The sequence below is a fragment of the Protomyctophum bolini genome (assembly GCF_963924005.1).
Source record: "Protomyctophum bolini genome assembly, chromosome: 3".
NCBI classification, from domain to species: domain Eukaryota; kingdom Metazoa; phylum Chordata; class Actinopteri; order Myctophiformes; family Myctophidae; genus Protomyctophum; species Protomyctophum bolini.
The window spans coordinates 24,106,615-24,130,957 of NC_137864.1; the positions used below are offsets into that span (position 1 = coordinate 24,106,615).

The 24,343-nt window shown below is 41.4% G+C and overlaps 1 protein-coding gene across 1 annotated transcript; it reads left to right on the forward strand.

Moving 5' to 3' along the window:
• The first annotated feature begins 288 nt into the window (after positions 1–288).
• On the forward strand, positions 289–23,884 carry LOC308309976 (voltage-dependent calcium channel gamma-1 subunit-like). Its single transcript, XM_080755990.1, has 4 exons — positions 289–946; positions 9,734–9,808; positions 21,001–21,153; positions 22,607–23,884. Exons 1-4 carry the CDS (start codon positions 718–720, stop codon positions 22,837–22,839), a joined length of 690 nt encoding a protein of 229 aa, XP_080612116.1. The 5' UTR covers positions 289–717; the 3' UTR covers positions 22,840–23,884.
• Positions 23,885–24,343: the final 459 nt, after the last annotated feature.

Genomic DNA, 24,343 nt, shown 5'->3' on the forward strand with positions numbered 1-24,343 from the left:
GCACGTCAGCTTCTCACCACAAAGAGCAGTGAGGAAATCAAACAGTGGGGACAAGTAATATGTGAACTCCAAAGAACTGTCTGCGTGCATGAGTTGGTTTATTGTGGCGCTTGCACCCCCACCTGTGCTGTAACGTGAGAGGCGGGCGGCCCAACAACTTGACGCACTGCTCTCATTTATAGCACCCACCCTCAGCCGTACGTGAGACCCCCACTGCCCCACCCCACCCTGGCGGACGCCCACGGCAGTTAGTTTGTGTGGTCATCAACTTTCTTGATCAATGTCAACAGCTGTGGCTCTGAGCTGGCAACCCCGCCTCAGTTGTGCGACAGCGGGCAGGGAGAAGGGGAGTTGAAACTAGGGCACAGTAGTAGCAGCCTGGCCCCTTTCCTTTCAAACCAAAGGCAGAGATTTGCAGTGGAGGGACAAGAAGAGAGACAACTTAAGTGGAGATAATATAGACAAAGAAGAGGCTTGCTGTGGTTGCTGAGGAGAGAAACCCCCCTCCCTCCCTCCCTCCTCACACGCTCATCTCTCCAGGACGGAATCCAGAGTGTCTCTACAGAAGCAACATCATCTCCCCGAGGCCTTTGAGGGTAGCCCTTGCTTTTTTGGAGGGGGGGCTGAGTCTTTTGGGTCTTTTGTTGTTTTCTTTTTAAACTTTTTTTACTCAGGAAAAGGAGCAGCTTCTAAGAGGCACGCCAGCCAAGTGGCAGCATGCATAAACGTACCAAGATAAACATCACCATCGGCGTGCTCCTGCTGGGCATGGCGTGCATGTTCACGGCGGTGGTGACGGACTACTGGGCCGTGCTCAGCCCGCACGTGGAGCATTACAACCAGACGTGCGAGGCGGCCCACTTTGGCCTGTGGAGACTGTGTAAGAAGTACATCTACATGACCGAGGACACGGGACACGGTTGTGGACCCCTGAGCCTACCTGGAGGTGAGAGATAGACAACACCCAAAGCTGCCCATTGCTGAGTCAACCTGTGGTCTTTGGTGGTCACTTGAGTGACTAATACTGCAGCCTACACTGCAGTATTAGTGCTGGTGTCTCAAGGCGTTGTTTTCTGACTGACAGCTAGAAAGGGCCTCATACAAAAGGTTAGGACTGTGTAATGCCAAAAGCTACAAGCTACAAAAGCTTAAGATTATGCATTGGGGAAACCCGGCCCAGTTAGAAGTCGTCAGGTTTCTAAGAATAGGGCTTCCGAATATCATTGGGCAGGTCATATGACCATAGCCTACAAACTTCCCTCTGACTGAAAATTAAGAGAGATTTAAGAGAGAGGTTTGGACAAAGCATCTCTTTTCTAATAATGTTTGGTGGACCCTCACCTAAAGTAATTTACTATATAAGGTGAATTAGGCCATACACGTGTTGGAGAATTGTAAGCTCTGCGAGATGTAAATAACATCTGCTGCTTGTATAAACCCAGCATATACTCTCTCACTCTGTGTCCCTGCATGCTTGTCTAATGAAACAAGAGTGCATTCACATAGTTCCAAATCTTGAGGATCTGGATTATTTATCTGAAAACTGCACATAGAGATTTCTTTTTAATAACAATAATATGCTTTTTATTTTAACCACTTACAGCACATTTAATTTAGTGTCGCTCCAACAATGGGTATGGTTTGCCTACACAGGTGAGATTGCCACAGAGCCTCCAACATGGTTGGCCCTTTAGCAATAATGCTTTAAATCTGGCATGCTATAAAGAACTTAATTAGGTTTTTCAAAAAAACTCTCCATAAGGCTACTCATGAGTTACACTGTGTTATACACACGTTATACCCCTCTCAGATCTTTGTATTATTTGTTTTTATGTACAGTATAGTGTTGAGCATCCTCTACTCTCTCTAATGCTTTTTAGAAGTATTATTGTTTATTACGGATCCCAATCGTACTGAAGATTATTCTTTCCGGGGTTCACACAAAAGACGAGACATGAACAAAATAACAACAATGTGCAACAAAGAAAACGATCAAGTGGTAAAAACAAAGGAAAGGTTTAGTGATGATCCCAGATCTTCCCTGGTGATATGCATCCACTATACTTTTAATTCTACTATTAAAGATCTGTGTCAGTGTCAGTTTTAACCTCTTCAATACATAAAATGTCACTTTAAATTCGAATTAAGTCTAATTACGTTTTCGCTCTGGGGATTATACAGTATTTCCTAATGTTTTTTTATTCAGAGATTTACTTGATTCTTACCCTAGCATACATTGGAGGGGTTTCAAAAGCATTGCATACAAGGATATTTTTGTTGTTTTTCAATAGAGAATTAACTAGTGTTGATGGAGTGTTAAAATAGCCCTCAAGTATAGCTTTAAAGGGACACTTCACCCTTTTTTCAAAAAAATATATGTTAATGACGTTTAGAAGCTTTAGATCACTTTCCTGGGGGTATTTATGTGTGTAATATGTGGTTTTAGATATTTTAGATTGTAGCAGTGAGCCTGTTGTCTCTGATGTCATGGACACTGGTCTCACTACCACTATACCTGTGTCCCTTTAAGGTGTGGACCTGAGAAGATATATCATTGCTGTGATATCCTTGAAGCAAATTCCATAGTAAACTCCACGTAGCCAAAATCTGTTGCTGTTGACCTCCCATGGGTGTTGCAAAATATGTTGCTGTTGACCTCCCATGGGTGTTGCAGGAACAGACATAACTGCCATTGGGGGGTTCCGTTCCCAGGCATGTCTGGTGTGCTGATCACAGGTCACAGAAAAATCACTGTATGGTGAGACTGATTAGGTCTTTCGCTTGCATTAATTAGTCATTTGTTTTCACCGTGTTTCCCAGCAGCATATCATTGGACTAAATTACAGAACTGAAGTGATATATAGTACAGGATATATGATTTAATGAACCTTTAGATCTCAATTAGCTCAAAGTCCCAGTTATTTGTCCGCCTAAGACACAGAATTAAAATGATTGTTGTGCTACCATAGCAGCAGCATGCAATGTAATGACCTTGATAGAAGCCTTTGCCAAGGAATTCCAGTGCACAAGACTTCTCTGGAGTCCAGTGATCTCATCACGTCCAGCACACTTATCTGTAGTAGCATAGAATAGCATACACCCTTGCATCTTAGCAAAGGTGCAAGGGACAGCTTTGCTGTTACAATCCTGCGTTGTGTCAATTCATGACAAACCCCAGATTATTTATTTATTTATTTGACAGGGACAAAGCTCATTAATCATTAATCATTCATGAATCACCTCAATGTAAATGGGCCAGAGTTAGCCAAGGCTAAATTTCATCTGTAGTCCCTGAGCAGGCTCTTGAAAAATGAACGATAAAAGAAAGAGTGTATAGTGTGCCAGCACACAACACCATGCGTTGATGCCATGTGTGCAATCCATCGTATCCATACAAAAACACAATACAATACAATACAGATAAAAGACAGACAGAGTGTATAGTGTGTATAATGAGAGTTAAACAACAGGAGTTGATTCCATAAACTTCAGTGATGAGTAATGTGTGTGTTTATAGGTCCATACAATGAAGACAAAACAACAGTGGAATAGGCCTATGCCCTGACACATACAGTTACGTGGTTAAAGAACATATAGTGTAGTCACTTACAGAGCTGTCTTATACATATAACCATAATATGACGCAAAAACAGATATCTGTGATTTTTCACAGTGTTCAGCAGACCACGGACAAGGGATAAATATAGGCTGTGTAAATACCCAGCTGTCTTGGGTGGAAGCCGCAGGGGGAGTCAAGTGTGTCCACAAGCCCAGCAACCCTGATTGACAAGGACACTTGCGAGAGCCAGGCATAGCTCTCGATCTCCTTGTGTCCCGGAAAACCGTTCCCACGAGACCAACCCCTAAACCGGCACCTCTGGGTGGCCGATAGCCTTTCAAATAATTTGTAACACTCCCTGGGAGGGGCCGAAGGCATGAAGCACGTAAAAGCAACTTTGGCTTATCGCCATCGTAACTGTGGCAACAGACTGTACAAGTAGCCTACAGGGATGGGCACTGCCTGAGGTGGTGCAACAATGTCTGGTTAATGCTCACACTGAAATGGCGTGGTTGGATGGACCAATTCAAGCACTGGTTTGCCTTATTTGGACACACTGGGTGACCTATAGTCTCTTTAAATGTAGTTGTATGCAATCATGTTGGTTCTGCTGGATTTAAACATGAGGCAAATCCCATGGGCATTTATGGCCAGGCTCATGTTCAGATGCTGGCAATGGCATGCACGCGTGCAGTGGTGGACAGAAAGTCCACCACATTTACTTGAGTACATTTGTTTAGTATTATGTATCAGTATTAGGCCTACTTTAGTTTATTTGTATTTTTAGATACTTAATGACTTTCACTCCACTAAAGACAAATATCTCCATTACATTTCTAGGAAGGCAACATGTATTAGTATTATTATTAATTAACGATTTAAAGTGATATAATTCACCCCCAAAATGACTTTTTTTCTATTGATTACTCACCCCATAAGGAACCGCTGATCAAATTATTATTATTATTATTATTATTATTAAAATTTCGTGTATATTCTGATATTACTTGTCTCTCCAGCTCTTCAGAAAATGATGCTTTCGGGGAGAAACCACCTAACTCCAAAATGTTCATTTTTCAGAAATGTTTAAATATAAAACTTTCAGGAAATTAAGAAAACTTAAGCAATAATGCCTCATCAAAGTTGGTATTGTGACTTTATATATTGTCAATTACTTGCACGACAGGGGGAGAGCTGGTGGAGTTATAGTTGTTTTAGCTGCTAAAGTTTAGCTGCTAAAGTTTAGCAGACAGTTTGGTCTAATGGAATGGAGTTTTTCCGTTTTTTACCACATTCTATTGGTTCAATATTTTCGAAACAACACAGACGAAAAGGGTGTTCAATAGCACTGATTTATGCAAAAAAGGAAAATAATCAAAAACCTCAAAAATGGAGTTAGGTGGTTTCCTCCCTACAGCAACAATATCCTACCAATTTTATCCAAACAGGAGAGATAACTCACACAGGATACAGATGGAAGAAACAACACAAATGACACAAAGAAATGAGCTGACACAATTGGATTAAGCTGATAGATGGGTAGACCCTAACTGGCTGAAATTGGCACACTATACTGTATGGTCTCATACACAACAGGTGTGACCACAGTGACCCAATATAGGCGACATGTGCTGTGGAGGTTTCAACTTGATGAAATTACATGACAGCTAGCGTGCAAGCATTGAAGTGACAATAGTGACACTGTGTTAACTGTGTGTGTGTGTGTGTGTGTGTGTGTGTGTGTGTGTGTGTGTGTGTGTGTGTGTGTGTGTGTGTGTGCGTGTGCGTGTGCGTGTGCGTGCGTGCGTGCGTGCGTGCGTGCGTGCGTGCGTGCGTGCGTGTCATTCTCGAGGTCAGCTGCATGTACCTTTGATTACAGGATTAGATGTAAACTATTGTTTTTTTTAATCAAGTTGGTTGTGAGGGGCCTTCAAATGGCTGGCCTCTACCAAGCAGTTAGCAAGGTACTGCTCAGTATCAGCTATTATAGAAAAAGTATTCCAACAGTATTGTATGTAACAATCGTTTCTCAACCGTTTCGGACGCAGGGCGGCTCACCGGAACCGGCCCGACTCCTGTGGGTCTGGAGTTCCGGGGACCCCCACACGGAGTTACAACACTCACTTCACTCGGGTGTGATTTATACATATATACAGGGTTAATGTTTGTTTTTAGTTCAATGTTTGTTTTAAAAATGCCATTGACAAAGATTAGAAATTAATGTTTGTTTCGTCCTTAACAATAAAATTAATTTAATATTTGTTTTGACACCGTTTGTTTTACATCATCATTACATCACCTATAATCATAGCAACATGAGTTAGACTTTAATATATTAAATTACCTCCTCAAATTCCCTCCTCGATGTTGTAAGAGCGCCTCTCACTTCACACGAGTGTGATTTTTAAGTGGTGCAGTGCAACCACTTCATTAAGTAGCTTTGTGTTTGCCTGGCTGGCTGGCTTCCTGGGTCTGAGCACGAAAATAGCATTTGGTTGGTTTTAAAAACCAATTTTCACTGTTTTGCAGCCTAACACACGCATACATATTAACTGTATGATGATTTCAGGTGTATCAGTACAGTACAGTACAGTACAGTACAGTACAGTAGAGGGACGCCCTGGGGACCTCCACACGGTAACTCTGTCATTTCTCAACCAGTTTCCAGACAATTGGACTCGAGTCATAGTGACTCGACTCGAGTCTGACTCGAGTCGCATATTTGACGACTTGCGACTCGACTCGGACTTTGAATGTAAAGACTTGCGACTCGACTCGGACTTGGAAGGTAAAAGACCAACGAGACTTGAGACTTGACTCCGACTTGCTAGCCAATGACTCCCGACTCGACTCGACTCGAGACAAGATGACTTGTGACTTGTTTTGTTTCCGAGCATACGGTATTTGAATACAGCGTCGGTGTGCAGCGCAACTCCACTCGCACACTAAGGCAAAACCTTTATTTTCACCACACAGCTGCAGTAGATTGAAAAGTTGCTTCCTACCTTTGAGTTAGTGTTGCTGAAAGACACCCAGATCCAATTGTATATTTCATATTTCCATGTACTAACTAAGTGTGAAGTTGTGTCTGTAAACTAGTGTCAACACCACACAGTGACAGTTGTGAGCATGGGCAGATTGCACTGCCTCTGCTCCAGCACAGGGACAAAACGGCCATTAGGGGGAGCCATAGTACAGTGAAATACAGTGGGGAATATCTATTGATTCATTGATTGAATACTTTATTGGCAGAAATGTAATCGGTATAGGGTACAGTCAAACACTGATCAAAAAGGGATCACTGAAAAAAGTCCTTGCTGTCTTGTTTCCATTCGGTCCTGGGTAATCAATTCATAATCATGACAAGTCACATGACAAATAACAAAATTCGAATTCTAGACTTGACACAACCTTGTGACTCGACTTGTGACTCGGCTTGACTTGCCCACAACAGAAAGACTTGGGACTCGACTTGGACTTGGGACCAAATGACTTGGGACTCGACTTGGGACTCGGACCTGAGGGTTGGATTGACTTGGGACTCGACTTGGACTTGGGACCAAATGACTTGGGACTCGACTTGGGACTTGGACCTGAGGGTTGGATTGACTTGGGACTCGACTTGGACTTGGGACCAAATGACTTGGGACTTGACTTGGGACTCGGACCTGAGGGTTTGGACTGACTTGGGACTCGACTTGGACTTGGGACCAAATGACTTGGGACCAAACGACTTGGGACTCGACTTGGACCGGAGCGACTTGAACAATTGTCTGCCAGTTTCTGAAACCAGTTGAATTATGTCTAATTGGGGACAAAACTGATTTTATGGCAGCCCAAGTGCTAAGGGTTAGATTGATTCCGATAAGTGGATATTAAATCAATGTCAATGATGTTGATGCAATGTCCCTGGCCACTGTTTGTGTTTGTGAGTGTATACATTCTGTTGTTACCTAAGAACAGATTCCATGTAAGAAAACATTGGTGAATGTCAGAATCTTCATGAAAACTGCAAAAGTGGGGTTTAAGAAGAAATTTGTTCTTAAGAATGGTTGGTGAATAGGGCCATTGTCAGTGTGAAAAGCAGTTGAGCCTGTTGCTTAGTAACTACTTTATTTTCTATTCCCAGGCTGTCCTCATAAAAAATCCTCTCTCCATGTACGTCAGGCAGAGTAGAAGCTCCAACAGTTTGCAAAATATGTCCTTTTGGACAATATTTTTGTCTCCACCAGGCCAAAGTTGTTTTGTACTGCTTCCGTCCATCCGTCCATCCACACCTTGAAGACCCTAACAGGAGCCCCCGTACAAGGTTTCTTTGACTATGCATGAACCTCTTGGCACCTCAAAGTCCCTTAAAACAAGGCTCCTCAGGCGTCTTACTGGTATGTAATGTATGTACGGTATGTACTGTATGTACACGTATGTATGGCCTATGTACAGATTATGTGTGTGTGTGTGTGTGTGTGTGTGTGTGCGCGCGCGCGCGTGTGCGTGCATGTACAGTGTACTGTATAGTATGTGTGAAGCCAAATCCAATATAAGTATGAAGATAATGTTTTGGGTTTTGAGGATTTTTTCTTCCCCATGAAGCGTAGTTCTTGATTTATTTATCTCTGTTGATCAAACTGTGAGGGATCGAGCAGTCAAAGCTTAAGGATGACACAGGTTTTCAAACTCAAATTTTGTTTTAATATCAAAAGTAACAAATAATTAACAAAAGTTTCAGCAACTGAAGTGGTAGGGCCCTTGAGGTCAACATAACATAACTTAAAATAATGTGGACCAAAACAGGAAATGAACTCAACCAACAGACCTCTTCAAATGACACATGAGGGAGACTTATATAGTGGTGTGGACCAAACCAATAATACACAAAGAGGTGGACAGAAATTAGAGCCACCTGCAATCCCTAAACAATTCCCAATTCCCCCCTTCTCAATCAAGTATGTTGGTATGGTCCTCTGCATCAGAGCTGACTCCACCCCCTGCCCCATATGTTGCCATTTCAGGAACTAAATAAAGAACAGAACATGCTATCATGTATGCTATTTATTTCAAACCTCCATCTGCAACTGCAAGCGCACAAGCATGCAATAGGCCTAAATTACATGCGCTGTGGATTTGATGGGAATCCAAAGTTCCAAACCCCTCTCCACACCGGTGAAAGATTCCTTCATATGGTACTTTAGGCATGCCTTCAAAGACTAGTGTGACCTCTGCACCGCACAACCTCACTGTGTGATCCCATAAACCAGGACGGCTTTGCTTGGGTCTATAGACAAATACCGAAGGTTTAGCACGTTATGCATTGAACAAAGTCAACAAACGTCAATAAAGACAGACCTAGGATCCAGTGGCATGAATGTTAGCAGTAACATTATCTTAAGTCCTTTGGTGTGCAGGCGGGGAGCATTCAAGTATGAGAAACGGAAAATAAAATTAGAAACAGTATAGTCACGAGTTTCATTATGCAGAATTTGCTTTGGCAGATAGAGTGACAACCCAGCATTAAACGATTAACGCTGGACATTCAAGAATCGCATGTAAAGCAACTGCAGAAGATGCAGTGAGAAATACATTAGACATTTCATACAGAATGATGGTCTTCCTGCTAGGACTGTCACACCTCCAATGGTGCCCACGGTGTACTATCCATGGCAGGGGCATCCTATTCCTTTTTAAATAAACTTTATTGAAATTATTCAGGCTACAATTTATGCAGTCATTACAATTAATTTGGTACAATACAGTAGCAAGGTATTTCAATAGACAAAAATATACACAACCTCTTCCCTGAGCCAAGCGTAAACCTGACCGCATTCCAAAAAGGTAGCCTCGGCCCCAGCCTCATCTGCGAAGAGAAAAGGACTAAAAGGATGTTTTGCTGCAAAAGAAAACATGGTGAATGTCTGAATAGTCATGAAAACTGTGCTTTGTGTGGGTTACGAAGACATTTCTTCTTGAGAATGTTTTTTAATTGTACTAATGTGTATAATACTGATTTTATAGATATAGAGTATTGTATCAATGTGATCAACTGCACATTGTTATGTCACTTTTATGATTTTGAGCCGCATTAGCAGCATTACTGGCACACAGCAGCGTGATGAATGGAATTACGCAAAATGTATCCAAGAACTATTGAACCAACCTAAATTCTCTCTTGTTTCACAGAGGAGAACTGTACTTACTTCAGGCACTTCACTCCTGGAGAAGATAGTGAGATTCTGGATTATAAAACACAAAAAGGTATGGATTGTTTTACATTTCATCTATATGCAAACACATGCAGTGGTCCTTTTTTATTGTTGTATTTTGGCAGAGCAGCAGCCTATTGTTTGCATAACAGAAGATGGATGAATATAAATCAATATACCGGTACACATGTTGTTAAAAACACATCAATGTTTCCAAACCATGTTGAGTTTTCCTTTTTAGCATGCATTCATGGAACAAAAAACATTTTGTATATAAACAAAATATATAATTGGGAGGATCCTGAACAAGTTGTAACATTGAATAAATGAACGAGAGATTTGGGCCCTACGCACACATCTAGAGTTTGTGTCGTATCGCAATTTGCACCTCACACAGGTATAGGTTGCACACCAATCCGACCAATATGCCTGTATCTATATGGACGTATAGGGACACAACTTTATTCCGTATAAAGCTTTTAGGGACCCTGTGACGTCATGTGGGTTAATACATCATCATCATAATGTACTTACTGTATGCAAGACTCAAAGCTTGGGATTGTCGGTGCAACCACACTTGCAATTCCCCAGAATTGCGCCTTTCTAGTATATACTAGAGCGTGCAAGTATTGTGGTCGTGCTTGCTGGCTTTTTTATGCGTATGCTCGGAGGTATATGTTGATGGTGAGTGGTGACGTAATTAGTGTGGTTGCCCTAAAGGGGCAACCAGACTCTTGTATCTGTAACACTTCTTCCTTCTTTCCAATGTGTCAGATAGTTTCCTTTTTATAATTTGGTTTAGTCTAACTTTAACTCTAAACCCAAATACCATATGAACAACAGATACATCAATTTGAAGCTATGATTCACAGCTTTCATAAGACATGAAAAAGCAAAAAGAATCCAATGGCAGTCAGTCAAATTTGGTCACATATCTTTTCGTGAAAACCGACGGTTCAGCCAGAACTGGCATTTTTGGTGGAAGGAGAAGAGAAAAATAAGGGACCAAGAGTCCATTTGGTCTTGGTCCCTAAATGGACTTGTAACCCAACTGTAGAGAGTACAAACACAGTAAAGAACCTGGGGGTTATCATCTATGCAAAGGAAACACAATGAGCAGAAAATGAACCATGTAAATACAACAAATTGAGGGCACCGCAGGGAGTTGAACCCCATTCTGGTAAACCAGTAGTACCACACCAGTGCCTTAGTTGGTTTTGTTGTAATTTACATGTCCAAAAGCAATCATTCATAACAATTTGATTCATAACAGACTATAAATGATAGCCATGATTATGTCTTTATACAATTGAAATCGAGAAGAAGAAGACTCACTCCACAAATACCTTAAAGAACTCCTGACATAAACTAAGAAAATCTTTATTTTTCCATGCTCATAAAGTGCTCCAAAGTGCTAAAAGTGAAAGTACAGCAGAAAACCTTTGGGTCATAGGCCCATCGTCAATGCCTCGCCTACTGACCGGCATGAATGAAGTTTTAGCTGCAAATGGCAGCATAAATAAATCACATCAATACACACCACATAATGTGATGTGAACTGACGCGATTACGCTTCACTCGCACATTATAAAAGACATACATCACATCAATCCACATCACATACCTAACCCTACCCTAACCCTAAGTTCATTATGTGATGTGGGGATGACGTGATGAAGCCTTACTCACCAATGTGAAATGATACGAGACATAAACACACATCACATACCGGGCATGTGATGTGGGCTTACTTGATGAAGCTTTACTCACAAATTAGATCTGATAATATAGCACCAACAATGGTCTTATGACCTAGAGGTTTGCTGCTGGACTTTCACTTAAAGCACTTGGAGCTCTTTATGAACATGAACAAAACAAAAAGATTCTTGGTCTCCGCCCAAGCAGTTGGCCGTAGGTTTTCGTGGTGCAAGATTTTCTAGCCAGTTGTCCCTTGTTTCCTACATTTTTATTTAGTGTTTTCAAAATAATTGCCTACATTTAAAAAAAATATATTACAATTTATGCCATTTGTGGACGTTTGACATAAATTATACGAGGTGCAAATTATGCAATGGCAGCAGCATTCTTTGGACCCCAGTATTTGTCAGCAATACAGCAACACTATGAACATGAGAACACAACAACACTACGAATGACATTAGAACACAACAGCAATGAACAAAATTCGTATGGCGTGCGACGACACCGACAAGCTATCCGCAATTACTGTGAAAATAAATCACAAAAAAATCACATAAATGCACATCACATACAGGGTGTGTTCATATCTGATGTGAACTGACGTGATGGCGCTTTACCGGCAAATGACGCAAACGCAAATGACGTGAAACGACATACAGCTCCAATCAATGATTAGAAACTGTAGGCGAGACACGGCCCGACACACGCACCACATACACTAGTGAAGAACTAGCAATAGATAGGAAAGAAAGAAAGAAATTACTTTAAAATATGAAGCAAAATGCGATTAAAAACTCTGAGACCAGAAAAACCAATAACTTTATTAAAGCAAAGAATAGAAGAGGAGATGAAAGGTCGGGTAGAAACCGTGCATGTCCAAAACAGTTACTGGACAAAAAAAACCTGTGATACGATTATATTTATTATTAATATAATGATCTGTGTTCCAATGTTTAGTCACAAGCTCTTGTTTATACTTAAATGGTTCGATACATACAAAAATAGGTTATATTCAATAATGGATGATCTTTGCATCCTGAGCCATTTGCTACTTTAGTGTGTGACACTGTAGCATGACCAAGTAAGGAAATTAATTTACAAAACTATGGAGATACAAGGTTTCTGCCCGACAGCCAAAGATAATAAACTACGCTCACTTACCTTCACTATCAGCACTAAACAAAACACACTAACGAAGGAAGAAAATCTGCCATAATTTTCTTCCCGTTAGTGTGGACAGATCTACAGCATAGAAGGCTGTAAACAGTGTTAAGCAGGCTACATGCTACCGGACATAAGTCACATACCGTCACATCACATTTGTACAGTCCACTATAGAAGAACTAGGGCGATAGATAGGCAAGGAGGAAGAAATAAAAAGTGTTTTTTTTTTCCTGAGACAACCAAAACAAATAACTTTATTAAAAGCAAAGAAGAGAAAGGAGACACTAGAACAGAACATACATGTGTGATGTGACGTGAAAGCTTTACCCGTAAATTATGTTAAACGATAAATAAATCACATGCCTACACAAACATCATATAGCGGCATGTGATGTAGAGTGGCATTATACACAAATGATGTGAAACGATACACAGTGCGAATGACAACCTACGGTAGCCTACGGTAGCATGTAGCCCACTTACACAAGCAGCAGGAATCAAAAGGTTCATTACCAACCTCCACTGCTAACAGCACCCAGCAGCGGCAACAGCATAGAGTTTGTACCTTCAATACAGACGTCGCCCAGCTTCACGTTCTGAAATGACAGGGAAAATAGGAAACATTAGTTGTCTGCCTACAGGATGACATTTTGGAAATCATAACAGTCACTGAAAGCTGTGTCACCATCCTTTTACTGTATTAACAACAGTCACTGACAGGGCTACATGTGTCACCAATATTTTACTTTAATATAGTCTCAAAAGTGTGATTAAAGCAGCTATAAGCAATAATGTCAATTATAATGATTTTTATTTCATTCAGACAGCCAGCAATGAGTAAAACAAACACTACCACAAATTATTTAGTCTCTGTGACACATCTAGGGGCCATAATCTGCAGTCAAAGATGTTCCTAGAAGCTTTGTCATTGGTCGAAGAAAAATAAAACCCGGTCGAAATGACTAACCAATCAGGAAGTAGACAGGCAAATCGACCAATGACAAATCTAGGAAAATCTTTGAATGCAAATTGTGGCCCCTAGATGTGTCAGAGACACAATTGTGTTTTAGTTTTACCCATTGCTGTCTGAATACCAAAAAATAAAATTACATTTGACTGCTTATAGCAGCTTTAACGATTCAACCCATTAAAGGGAGACTTCACCCCTTTTGCAAACAGAGCTTATTTCAATTATGTTTTGGAGACAAGAAACACTTTCCTGGGTTTTTTTATGTGGGCAATAATTATTTTACAAAAGTGTCCATGGGCTCCATGACATGTCATGGACACTGGGCTCACTTCCTTCCTGGACTACATGTTGTCTCAGTAAGACAGCCCTCACCCTATCCACAAGGATCAGTGCACCAAAGCATTATGGGAATTGTAGTCTGGGTAGGAAGTGTCCATGACATAATGGACACTTTGAAATACTAAAGACGCATTAAAAACCTCAGTAAAGTGTTTATCTCCCAAAAATAATTAAAATAAGATTTGACACAGCCCTAGTTTCTACTACAGCCACATGCAATCCCGGTACGTACCATGGGGGGGCTTCCGTCGCTCGGTTGAAGATAGCCGGTATTAATAGAGCCGCGAAGGTTGTATGGCACAATACGTCCCGATCGTCACCGTTCGCCTCGTAATCTCAGGAAAAGCGTTCGTTGACACCGTTAGAAGTTTCAGCTCAACCGAGTAGACACTCTATTACCAATACCAGCCATCTCCTGATGACCCCATCCAAGGTCACACATGACACCAAGGTCACATGATTAACCTGTAAGACACATAAAAAAAAACATTAGACTCTTTATCCAGATTTCATACATTGTAAAATTAATATAATAAAGGGATATTTCACTTTATCCTCTACTGAGGCCTTTTGAAAATAACAGATCTAAAAGCTCACAATGTGTCACATCACAATGCATTGTGAGCTTGTAGATCAGCCAAATGGCCAAAATATGGCTGTAGTGGTAAATGAACAATGTAGGCTAGTACGTTAAGTAATAATACAAATCTACAAAGTAACTAGTAGTTAAACATTTCCAAATAGAGTATATTTTCTACACTACACTTGAGTAAAGGTATAATCATTTAATTTCCACCACTGTTGGGAACCATGGTTTGTTTGTTTGCGATTGTTCCTTCTCTAAGGCCTCGATCATCAATGCTTTTCACATGGTTTGAGCAAACATTTGTTTGATGGCTGTGTCTGTCCCCCTCCCCTCCAGCAAACAAATATTTGGTCAAACCGTGTGACTTCCATTGGAAAAGCATTGAGGCGGCCATTAAAAACAGACGAGACAAATGTTTCACACAAACGCATGTTCTGTGCTCTGCCTGTGTTTGATGGCCACTTCAATGCTTTGCCAATGGGAGGCACATGGTTTGACCAAACATTTGTGTTTCATGGAGGGGAGGGGGACAGAACACTACTATCAAACACAAATGTTTGGTCAAACCATGTGCCTCCCATTGGAAATGCATTGGGTCGGCCGTTAAACACAGACAAGACAAATGTTTTTTTTTGTGAGATAGAGGCCCAATGCCTCATTCACACAACACATGTTCTGTGCTCTGCATGTGTTTGATGGCCACCTCAATGCTTTGCCAATGGAAGTCACATGGTTTGACCAAACATTTGTGTTTGATGGAGGGGGGCAAAGAAACACAAGTGTTTGGACAAACCATGTTCCTCCCATTGGAAAAGCTTTGAGGCAGCCATCAAACACAGACAGTGTTGTTTGTATGAAAAAGGACAAATATTCCTGACATTGTCCATTTAGTGTCACAATATACAGTCCTATAAATCCTCTAATGTCTATACAACAGTGTTCAATCCTCTAATGTTTATACAACAGTGTTCAATGATAAAACCGTGTTTCTCAAACAAACGCTCCTTACCTTGGAACAAACAGCATGGCTCCCAGACAGCAACAGCATGCAGCCTGGCTCAGTGGCTCCCAAACCAAACTGCATGCTGGGAAACAACATGGCCGCTCCTATTTAAATCCAAAGCCACGCCCACTGGATCCGGTCACCTGTTCAACTAGTCCATTCATCATTGGTCCGTTGGTCAAAGTGATAGGTGATTGGATCATCCACTGTTGATCATCACAGCTGTGTGCACCCCACACACACACACACACACACACACACACACACACACACACACACACACACACAGAGGTAGTCTATTAATAGTTGTGGAGAGGGATGTAGATGGAAAGTCAAGAGATATAGGAGTCATTTTAATTAACATTATCCTATGGAATATGCAATGAAATGTTGGTATAGCGAAGAGGGATAAGGTAACTGATATACTTCCAGTAATAAAACAATCTAATGGCCCATAATAGCCTTATATGTAACCTGGCAAATAGGGCACAGGACACAGACATATATTGGGGTTCTTTATTTCCCCAAGAAGTTGGTGTTGGTGTATCTTATTTGTGTAAAGAATGCCACAGTTTGGCAAATATGGCATGCAAGCCTGTAACAAAAAATAAACCTAAACTAAATACGGTAGTGGCTCTATCACAAACAGTGTGAACTGTGAGGAACGGCCAACTCACACACTGAGCAAACACTGGTCCCCCAAGCTTCACCCCTTTCCAAGACAGTACAAAGACACAGAAACTCAACCAAGTTGAGTTACTAGTAGTTACCAGTTCAGCTTTCACCTCTTGTTATTAGTGTGGTTGCCCTAAAGGGGCAACCAGACTCTTGTATCTGTAACACTTTATTATTATTATTCCAAACTGGAGTAAGACAAAGTTTGGCGCCCTACAACAACAAGAAGTTTTGACTGTACGCCCTTGAGCCATATGTCAAATTGACCGGAAAAATCGGGAATCGAGCGCTTATGTACTGTGCGAAGAGAAATGTTGTATATTTTATTTGATATGAATTTATTAGTGAATTAAATTTCCCCATTGACATGAATGGGGAAATGCAAAAAAACACATTCAAGTATTTTTCCCTCTGAGACTGTAAGCACTATAGTTACAAAACTTGGAGGAATATTTCCTAATTATCACTAAAATTAATTAAAAATATAATTTTTTAGGTCGGCCTCATGGTGGCGCTATAACATCCCACTTTACCTTTTGGCTCATAACTCTTGATGTTAATTTTACCCTGGATTCCTTGGGTCATGACGCATCTCCCCATATAGGCCACGCCCTTTTCCGCCATGATGGATTTTCCGCCATTTTGAATTTTGTCCAAAACACACTTTTAGCTTTTCCCCCTACAGATTTTGTCCAAATGTCACAGAAATCGGCACACGTGACCTCTGGACCCATCCGATTAAAAAACCAACTTCAGAATTTCGATAGTGCGTATCGTTCGGCCGTAATCGTCGTCCGAAGTTAGTAGGAGGGGCCTATATCACGAAAAATGCCATCAATCACGAACGGAATGTCCAATCCATCCCAAATTTGAATCGCATGTCCGGGGTGGTTCGTTCGACCGAGTTCCAAAAGCAATTCCATTTTCATCCACAGGGGGCGCCGCAAACGCCATAAATGTAACCGTCTGTCGCGAAAACATGAATTTCGGGGGTCAAATCCCCTCCGAATTACTTACACACGATCTGAGGCGTGACTCGAAACTGTAACAGGCTGGCAATATCAGCGGGAGGGGTATATATGTAAGCCACTGCGGCAACCACACTCTGCAATTTTTTTAAATTGCGACCTTTCTAGTTAAGATATGTTTCAATGTCGGGTTATAACTGGCTGTTGATGGTGACGTAATTAGGATATGTTTCAGTGTCGGGTGAATTAAAGGTAATGTCTGTATGAATACATGTATGTAATCTGAAACCTATCTTTATTACGTCACCATCAAAAGCCAGTTATAACCCGGCATTGATACATATCTTAATTACGTCACAATCAACATCTATAGTACCTCCGAGCATACGCATAAAAAATAACTGCACTCGACAGAGTGCAGTTCTAGTTAAGTTATAAGGTGGAAGGCTTGTTATATGATGCGTGTTATATGTCTATGTCTTTGAAATATATTTATAGGATGCCTAAACCATAGACTTATTTGGGTAACCGACCATGTTTATCCATGGACAGTGGAGTAATGTCTCTTATTTCCTGTATTCTGTTTAGAATCAATCTACCAGAATAGTTTGCAGAATGCAAATTGCAGAAAGGACATTTAACGTAAATTATTTCGCATTTAAAGAGAAAATGGCCTGCTGATATTTTGTGTAAAACTAAAGATATATTGTTTAAGTAGGAGTAGTCAAAACCGTATGTCATACAATCCTTAGCCAGCAGACAAAGACCTCCCCAGACACAGTTGAGGTCAGTCACACAACTGGTCGCTATAAAAATATAAAGATTGAATGGTCGTGGTACAGTAGAGAGATATGAGAGATTTATTTATTTTTGTCGTGAGTTCGGTTCACTCTTTTTGATTTATTTCGGAAAGGTTTCTGTCCAAAGATATTCAAAATTGGGATAAATTTGAGTAGGGATTAACTAGGTCAAGTGTGTAAAATTACACGTTTCTTTGTTGTTCTTCTTGCATCAGTTTCCCCATCCTCCACTCACCTAGAACAAGAAACAGACCCAGCAGTACAACATTAACCAGCTACAGTTATCTCTCCTGGATACAGTGTTTGACATTATTATAGTCAGGACAGTATAGAGAGACATGGCACATGGGTCAAGAACATCAGGAACGCACAATGACTTCAGCGACAAAAAAAAGTGCAACACACAGAATACAGTAGTGGCTACTGTACTGTATGTCTTGCACTGTTTGGCTTTTTAGTAACCAACACACATCTAGATCTGCTGTTATGTACCAAACCCCAGTCCTCTCTCTTCTTCCCAGTGACCCAGCTGGAATGTTGGTCTCAGTTTACATGGATGGTCTATGACAGCTTCTATGTAATATGCATTAGGCCCGAGCACATCTAGAGTTTAATGTCATACCCAACTATTAGGGTGTACATGTGAATAGATGCACTCTGTCTGCATGCACACACACATGCACGCGCACGCACGCACACACACAGAGGCTACAAAGCAAACTATGAGAGTTTCACTCTTGGGTGAGCAATTTGGCTATAACATGAAGGCAAGGCATATCCTTATAATGAAAGAACACATTTCAATGGTGGACCCATCCAAGCAGTCAGTGTACAGTACAGCTGTACATGCCACTGCGAATGCACTAAAAGGACGCTTAAAAATAATACAGCAACTTATTGGTTTGCCCCAATGTTATGGCTGGCTCTGGGCCATAACGAAGAAGGGGGCACACGGGAGGACAATCCAAAAATAAGTATTTTTTTTATACTTTGGCAGGGAAACATGCTGCCCAAAGTCTATAACCAAAACAAAGAAATGAACAAAGGTGCTCTCCTGCGGCCACCCCTGCAGCCTGTGGAGAAAAGCAGATCTGAAGATCTGTGAGAGCAGGTGTCTTAAATAGTGTTTGGAGAGACAATGGGCAGGTGTCTCCCCTTCCACTAATCATCTCTGGCTCCACCCTCCATCACTGCAATGGACTTGTTAAAGGCACAGCCACACACACACACACACACACACAGAACCCCATAGTAGACTAAAGGCCCAGTGGGCCGTTACACCAATATAAAACTTCTGGTTTGTCGAAGGGTTTTCCCACCATCTAACCATGCATGTATTTCTACACTGATTTTAATGTTGAGAAACTTAGAGTTTTTAAAATAAATGCTCTTGAGGCAAACAATCTCTCAATTTGCACTCTAAAGTGCAGGTTAGAGCTGCCCAGTGCCCATCCTCCTCCCCGCCAGCAGAAGATGGCCTTCCCCAGAGGAGTGCCTGTCCCAGCTGGCCCTGGGCATGGTTCCAAAAGCGAGCGTGCTGCACATCAAAGACTAGCCTCATACCCCTCATCACTGTCAAAGCATTTTACTGGAACCGTGATGGCTGGCTTTAAGCTATTTAATTTAAGTAAAAAAGTATAGGTCTATCCTAGCCGCAATTTGCAACTCTAGATTTTTTTACAATGGGCTGAATCCAGAGTTGCAATACCCTCCATCAACTTCCTATGCATGTTTTTTGGTTTGTGATCTCCTGGTCTTAAATTACGTTAAACTCACCAACTTTGCAGCTGCAGTCCAAGCTTGAATTATCCTCTTTCAATCTGGTGTCGCTTGTTTATCATAAAAGTCCCCCGTAGACATGTTATGAGCTACTTTCTGTCCAAAATATTCCAAGAGTGACAATATCGAGCCGCCATTTTGATTTTTGCAACGTGCCGTAAAACAAGACGTGAGGGGGAGCGCTTGTTTAATAGAATCTTACCTGCGCAGGTAAGACACCCAAAGAAGAGTGCAAAAATCAAAATGGCGGCTCGATATTGTCACTCTTGGAATATTTTGGACAGGAATATTTTGTTTATGATAAACAAGCGACACCAGATTGAAAGAGGATAATTCAAGCTTGGACTGCAGCTGCAAAGTTGGTGAGTTTAACGTCATTTAAGACCAGGAGATCACAAACCAAAAAACATGCATAGGAAGTTGATGGAGGGTATTGCAACTCTGCATTCAGCCCATTGTAAAAAAATCTAGAGTTGCAAATTGCGGCTAATGGAGGGTATTGCAACTCTGGATTCAGCCCATTGTAAAAAAATCTAGAGTTGCAAATTGCGGCTACCTTTGTTTTTGATTCTTTCTTTTTCCCTTTCTCCCCCTGCCCGAGACCTACAGACCTACATGTTCTTATAATCGTGTTATCTATAATCTTATGACGCTATTCAAACACTATAGCCTGTCACTGAAGTGCACACATTGTTTCATTCTATAAACATAGATTAAACATTTTGGTGAAAATATAAAGAGCCTAACTATTATGTGCTTTTAATGTCAAATGCCATACTGTAATTCATACAGATACAACATCAACAACAACAAGAACACATGAATATTATTATTATACTCTATGCTGATACCTTCCACTATCAGTGATTTTATGCAGAGACACGTCTTCTTAGGCTACTTTTCAAGAAAAGTTTTTTATTTTGTTTTGTGTGTGGAATGTTGGAGTGCCAGACTCAGTGAAAATGTAAAAACCCACACTGAATCTTGACACAGTGCCTATAAAACTGCTGTATTCTGATGTGGTTTGCCAATAGTATAGTAAAGTTCTCATGTCGCGGGCTGTTCCTGTCATATGCAGCCACATATAGCCGGGGAGCCACAGGCCCAAAAGCTCAACGCTTAAGGATTTACCTGTGTTTTTTCTATTCACTTGGTCATTAATTGTTGCAATGAGCTGTGACTATAGTTGCATTGGTGCAGTCTGGCCTTAAGATTGTTACTTACATTGTCCACCCTATGTTCTTCTTGTTTCTCTTCAGAGTACAACATCTCTGCTGCTGCCATCTCCATCTTCAGTTTGGCCTTCATGTTCCTGGGCATTCTTTGTGTAATGGGCTCATGTACTGGCAAAGGCAAAGGCAAAAGAAGGGACTACCTGCTCAAACCTGCTGGCATGTTTTATGCATTTGCAGGTGAATAAACACATGCACCTACGCACGCATGCACACACACGCGCGCACACACACACACACACACACACACACACACACAGGTCCTCACAGACCTCACTTGCTTATTAATAGATGGCACATGTCTCACTGCTAGGCTGTTCAGAAACCTGCCTTTATTCTGTGTTGTTTGTCATGCACTACATGACAAAAAGGGAGTCCACACACAAGGCAAACCTTTTATATTATATATTGATTATTCTAAATTAAAATAAGTTAGGCAATACTCAAATAAACTGGTATGAGATGTGACAATGTCAGTAATTAGTATAAAAAGGTAGGTGGCTAGCGCACATCCAGTTCCTGTCTGGTGCTGGACTAATAAAGTACATACAGTGAAGAGAAGAGAGTCCGCACACAGGTTTGCTCCAAGGTGTTTGTTTTTTATTCAAAACACCATAAATATAACACGACGTTTCGGCCGTGAACGGCCATCATCAGGTGAATGTGAATGTGAATGTGAATGTCAGTAATTAGTCATGTATGGAGTGTGCCTGTGTGTGAGTGTTGTAGAAGGTGTGCAACTGCTTGGAAGGAAGGTAAGAGCTGGGCTGAGCGAGGCCCTTATATACTCTCCCAGACCACACCCCATGCACTCAGGTGTACAGTTGGCCTGACGGCCTGCTCCACTCTGCCCTATCACCCAGGCTGCTGTGCAGAGTCAGAGGGGGCAGGGCCGTCACAGTCTCACTGCTAGGCTGTGGACAGTTCCGAAACCTGCCTATATTCTGTGTCTCACTGCTTGGCCTTTAGGTAATGATGCCCATTGGGAACGCATGCCAGCATACCCACTCCGGTTATGCATTATCTGTTGTACTGTACAGCCAGTCTATGATGTCATGTTACTTTGATGATGTCACGGATACAGACAGACAGATACAAAGATCTTAATTTATGGGCAATCCTTGTATCCCAAAAAAGCTAATAGAGACAGCCAGAAAAAAACTGGTAAATGGTGCATTTATATAGCGCCTTTATCCGCTTTACATAGATTGTGCATTACATTCACCCATTCACACACATTCATACACCGATGGTGGTGGAAACCATGCAAGGCACCAACCAGAACATCCGGAGCAATTAGGGGTTCAGTGTCTTGCTCAAGGACACTTCGAAACTAACTCTGGGGGAGCTCGGGTTCGAGCCGGCAACCTTGCGGGCCGGGTACCATCCAGATTCCATCCACTCTACCCCTAAGCCACCGTCGCCACCACCCCTAGAACACAGACAGACAGATACAGAAATGTGGTGATTTTCGTTTCTGAACACCTGTGTCAGCCTGACAGAATTCCCACTCGGCGAACACACCTTTGAGTGCTTGGCAGACGTTGGCCACATAACAGACAGACTGACACAGATTCTATGCATTCATAGATGTAAACTTCTCACTTCTCAATTTCCCCCCTCCTGATTTCAGGTCTCTGCGCCTTCATCTCGCTGGAGGTCATGCGGCAGTCGGTCAAGCGCATGATCGAGAGCACGGAGACCATCTGGATCGAGTACGACTACTCCTGGTCTTTCGCCTGTGCCTGTTCCGGCTTTGTCCTCCAGTTCCTCGCAGGCCTCACCTTGTTCGTGCTCGCCATGCCGCAGATGCCCCGCAACGCCTGGGAGACCTGCATGGACGCCGAGCCAGAGCAAGTGGAGTGATGAAGGCACAGAGTGAGGAAGGCGACGGGAGGGATCAAGGATGCTGGGGAGGACTACGAGACTCGCTTTTATCGCTTTTATCGAATAGGCTATGTTGAAAATTGCAAATGCAATATCATGTCTTCGATATTACACAGCTAATTCCATCTTTGGTGCTGCAATCATGCTTCAAAAAACAGACAAAGCATAATTTACATGGTGCAACTTGACCCAGGGTTGCTGTCTGTCACCATGCATGGCAGGGAATATGCCACAAACACATTTTGAAATATAATTCATAGAATAGTGAACATTTTCAGATAGCTTCAGTACAAATGTAGCCTTTTGACAGATCAGCACCTTCAAATGTATTCCTCTCGCGGACACGTGACCACACTTCAAATTGGGGTTCATGAGAAAAGGCCTGCATGATGAGTCTAGTGGGAGTGATTGCACACTAGCAGGGGTGTGTGTGCGTGCTTGAATGCTAAACACCCAGACAGACATTCTGAAAGGGTTCAGTTCTAGCAGGTGCACACACAATGTCTCAGACTTGTTTCTTTTACTTAACGTCGCAATGGAAACCAAAGTCATACAGACATATCTGTAGATTTATTTGGGGGACTAAAACCTTTAAGTTGCCCACTGGTGTCCCATCGCACACCTTCAGCCAGGGTACCATTTATTATTTACTTCTTGCGGTAAACAACTCTAGCCTAATGGTCAAGAAATGGCAGAAAAATATATATATATTATAAAAAGGAAAAAAAGAAAAAAAATCATGTTAAAAACAATACTGCTTTTCTATTTCTTATCCTTAGGTGTTCTATATACTTTTTCTTTTTGATAATCAGAGATGTACTCAGATGCTTTTGAATAAAACTATAGCCTGGAGGGCCGCTGTCTGATGTTGGCCTGAATAGATGGGCTGCTCTCTATATTCTGACCTTCTCTTTGGATTTTGTGTGTAATACAAAGTAGCAATACAACAATGTAGAATGTTTCTGGACACTACACTGTATGTTATGGCAAATTCTTTGTAATTAAAAACAAAAAATACTTAATATTTTGGAAAACCTGTTTTCAACATGTGTTCTTGAATTCAGAAAATGTGTACACAGCACAACAAAAGGGTTTATATTTTATATGGTTTCATGTGCCAGGCATTGTTGGGCTGAGTGAGATTCTATATGTGTAATTAATATTGTAAATAAGTTGTGGTGGAAATGTCTTTAAAGGAATATCAAGGTGAGGTGTTTTATGATACTGTAGTTCAGGGATACTCAAATAGATTTACCTGTGGGCCACATTACAAAAATGGCAAGGGGCCAGGGGCCAGTAGATAAAATTACGACATTAATGATACTTGATAACTTCTCTCTTTCAATTGCTTTATTTTCGCAAAATGTATCAAAGTACAATGTGCATGCACACAATATGTAAATAAATAAATGTGTTACATTTTCTTGCATAAACACAAAGAGCTGTTTCCATAACTGCACAAATTATTGCACATAACATGAGT

Coding starts and splice junctions, on each gene's coding strand:
- LOC308309976 (XM_080755990.1), top strand. CDS start 718: ATGCATAAACGTACCAAGATAAACATCACCATCGGCGTGCTCCTGCTG. Junction 947..9,733: donor ACCCCTGAGCCTACCTGGAG/GTGAGAGATAGA, acceptor CTTGTTTCACAG/AGGAGAACTGTACTTACTTC. Junction 21,154..22,606: donor CATGTTTTATGCATTTGCAG/GTGAATAAACAC, acceptor TCCTGATTTCAG/GTCTCTGCGCCTTCATCTCG.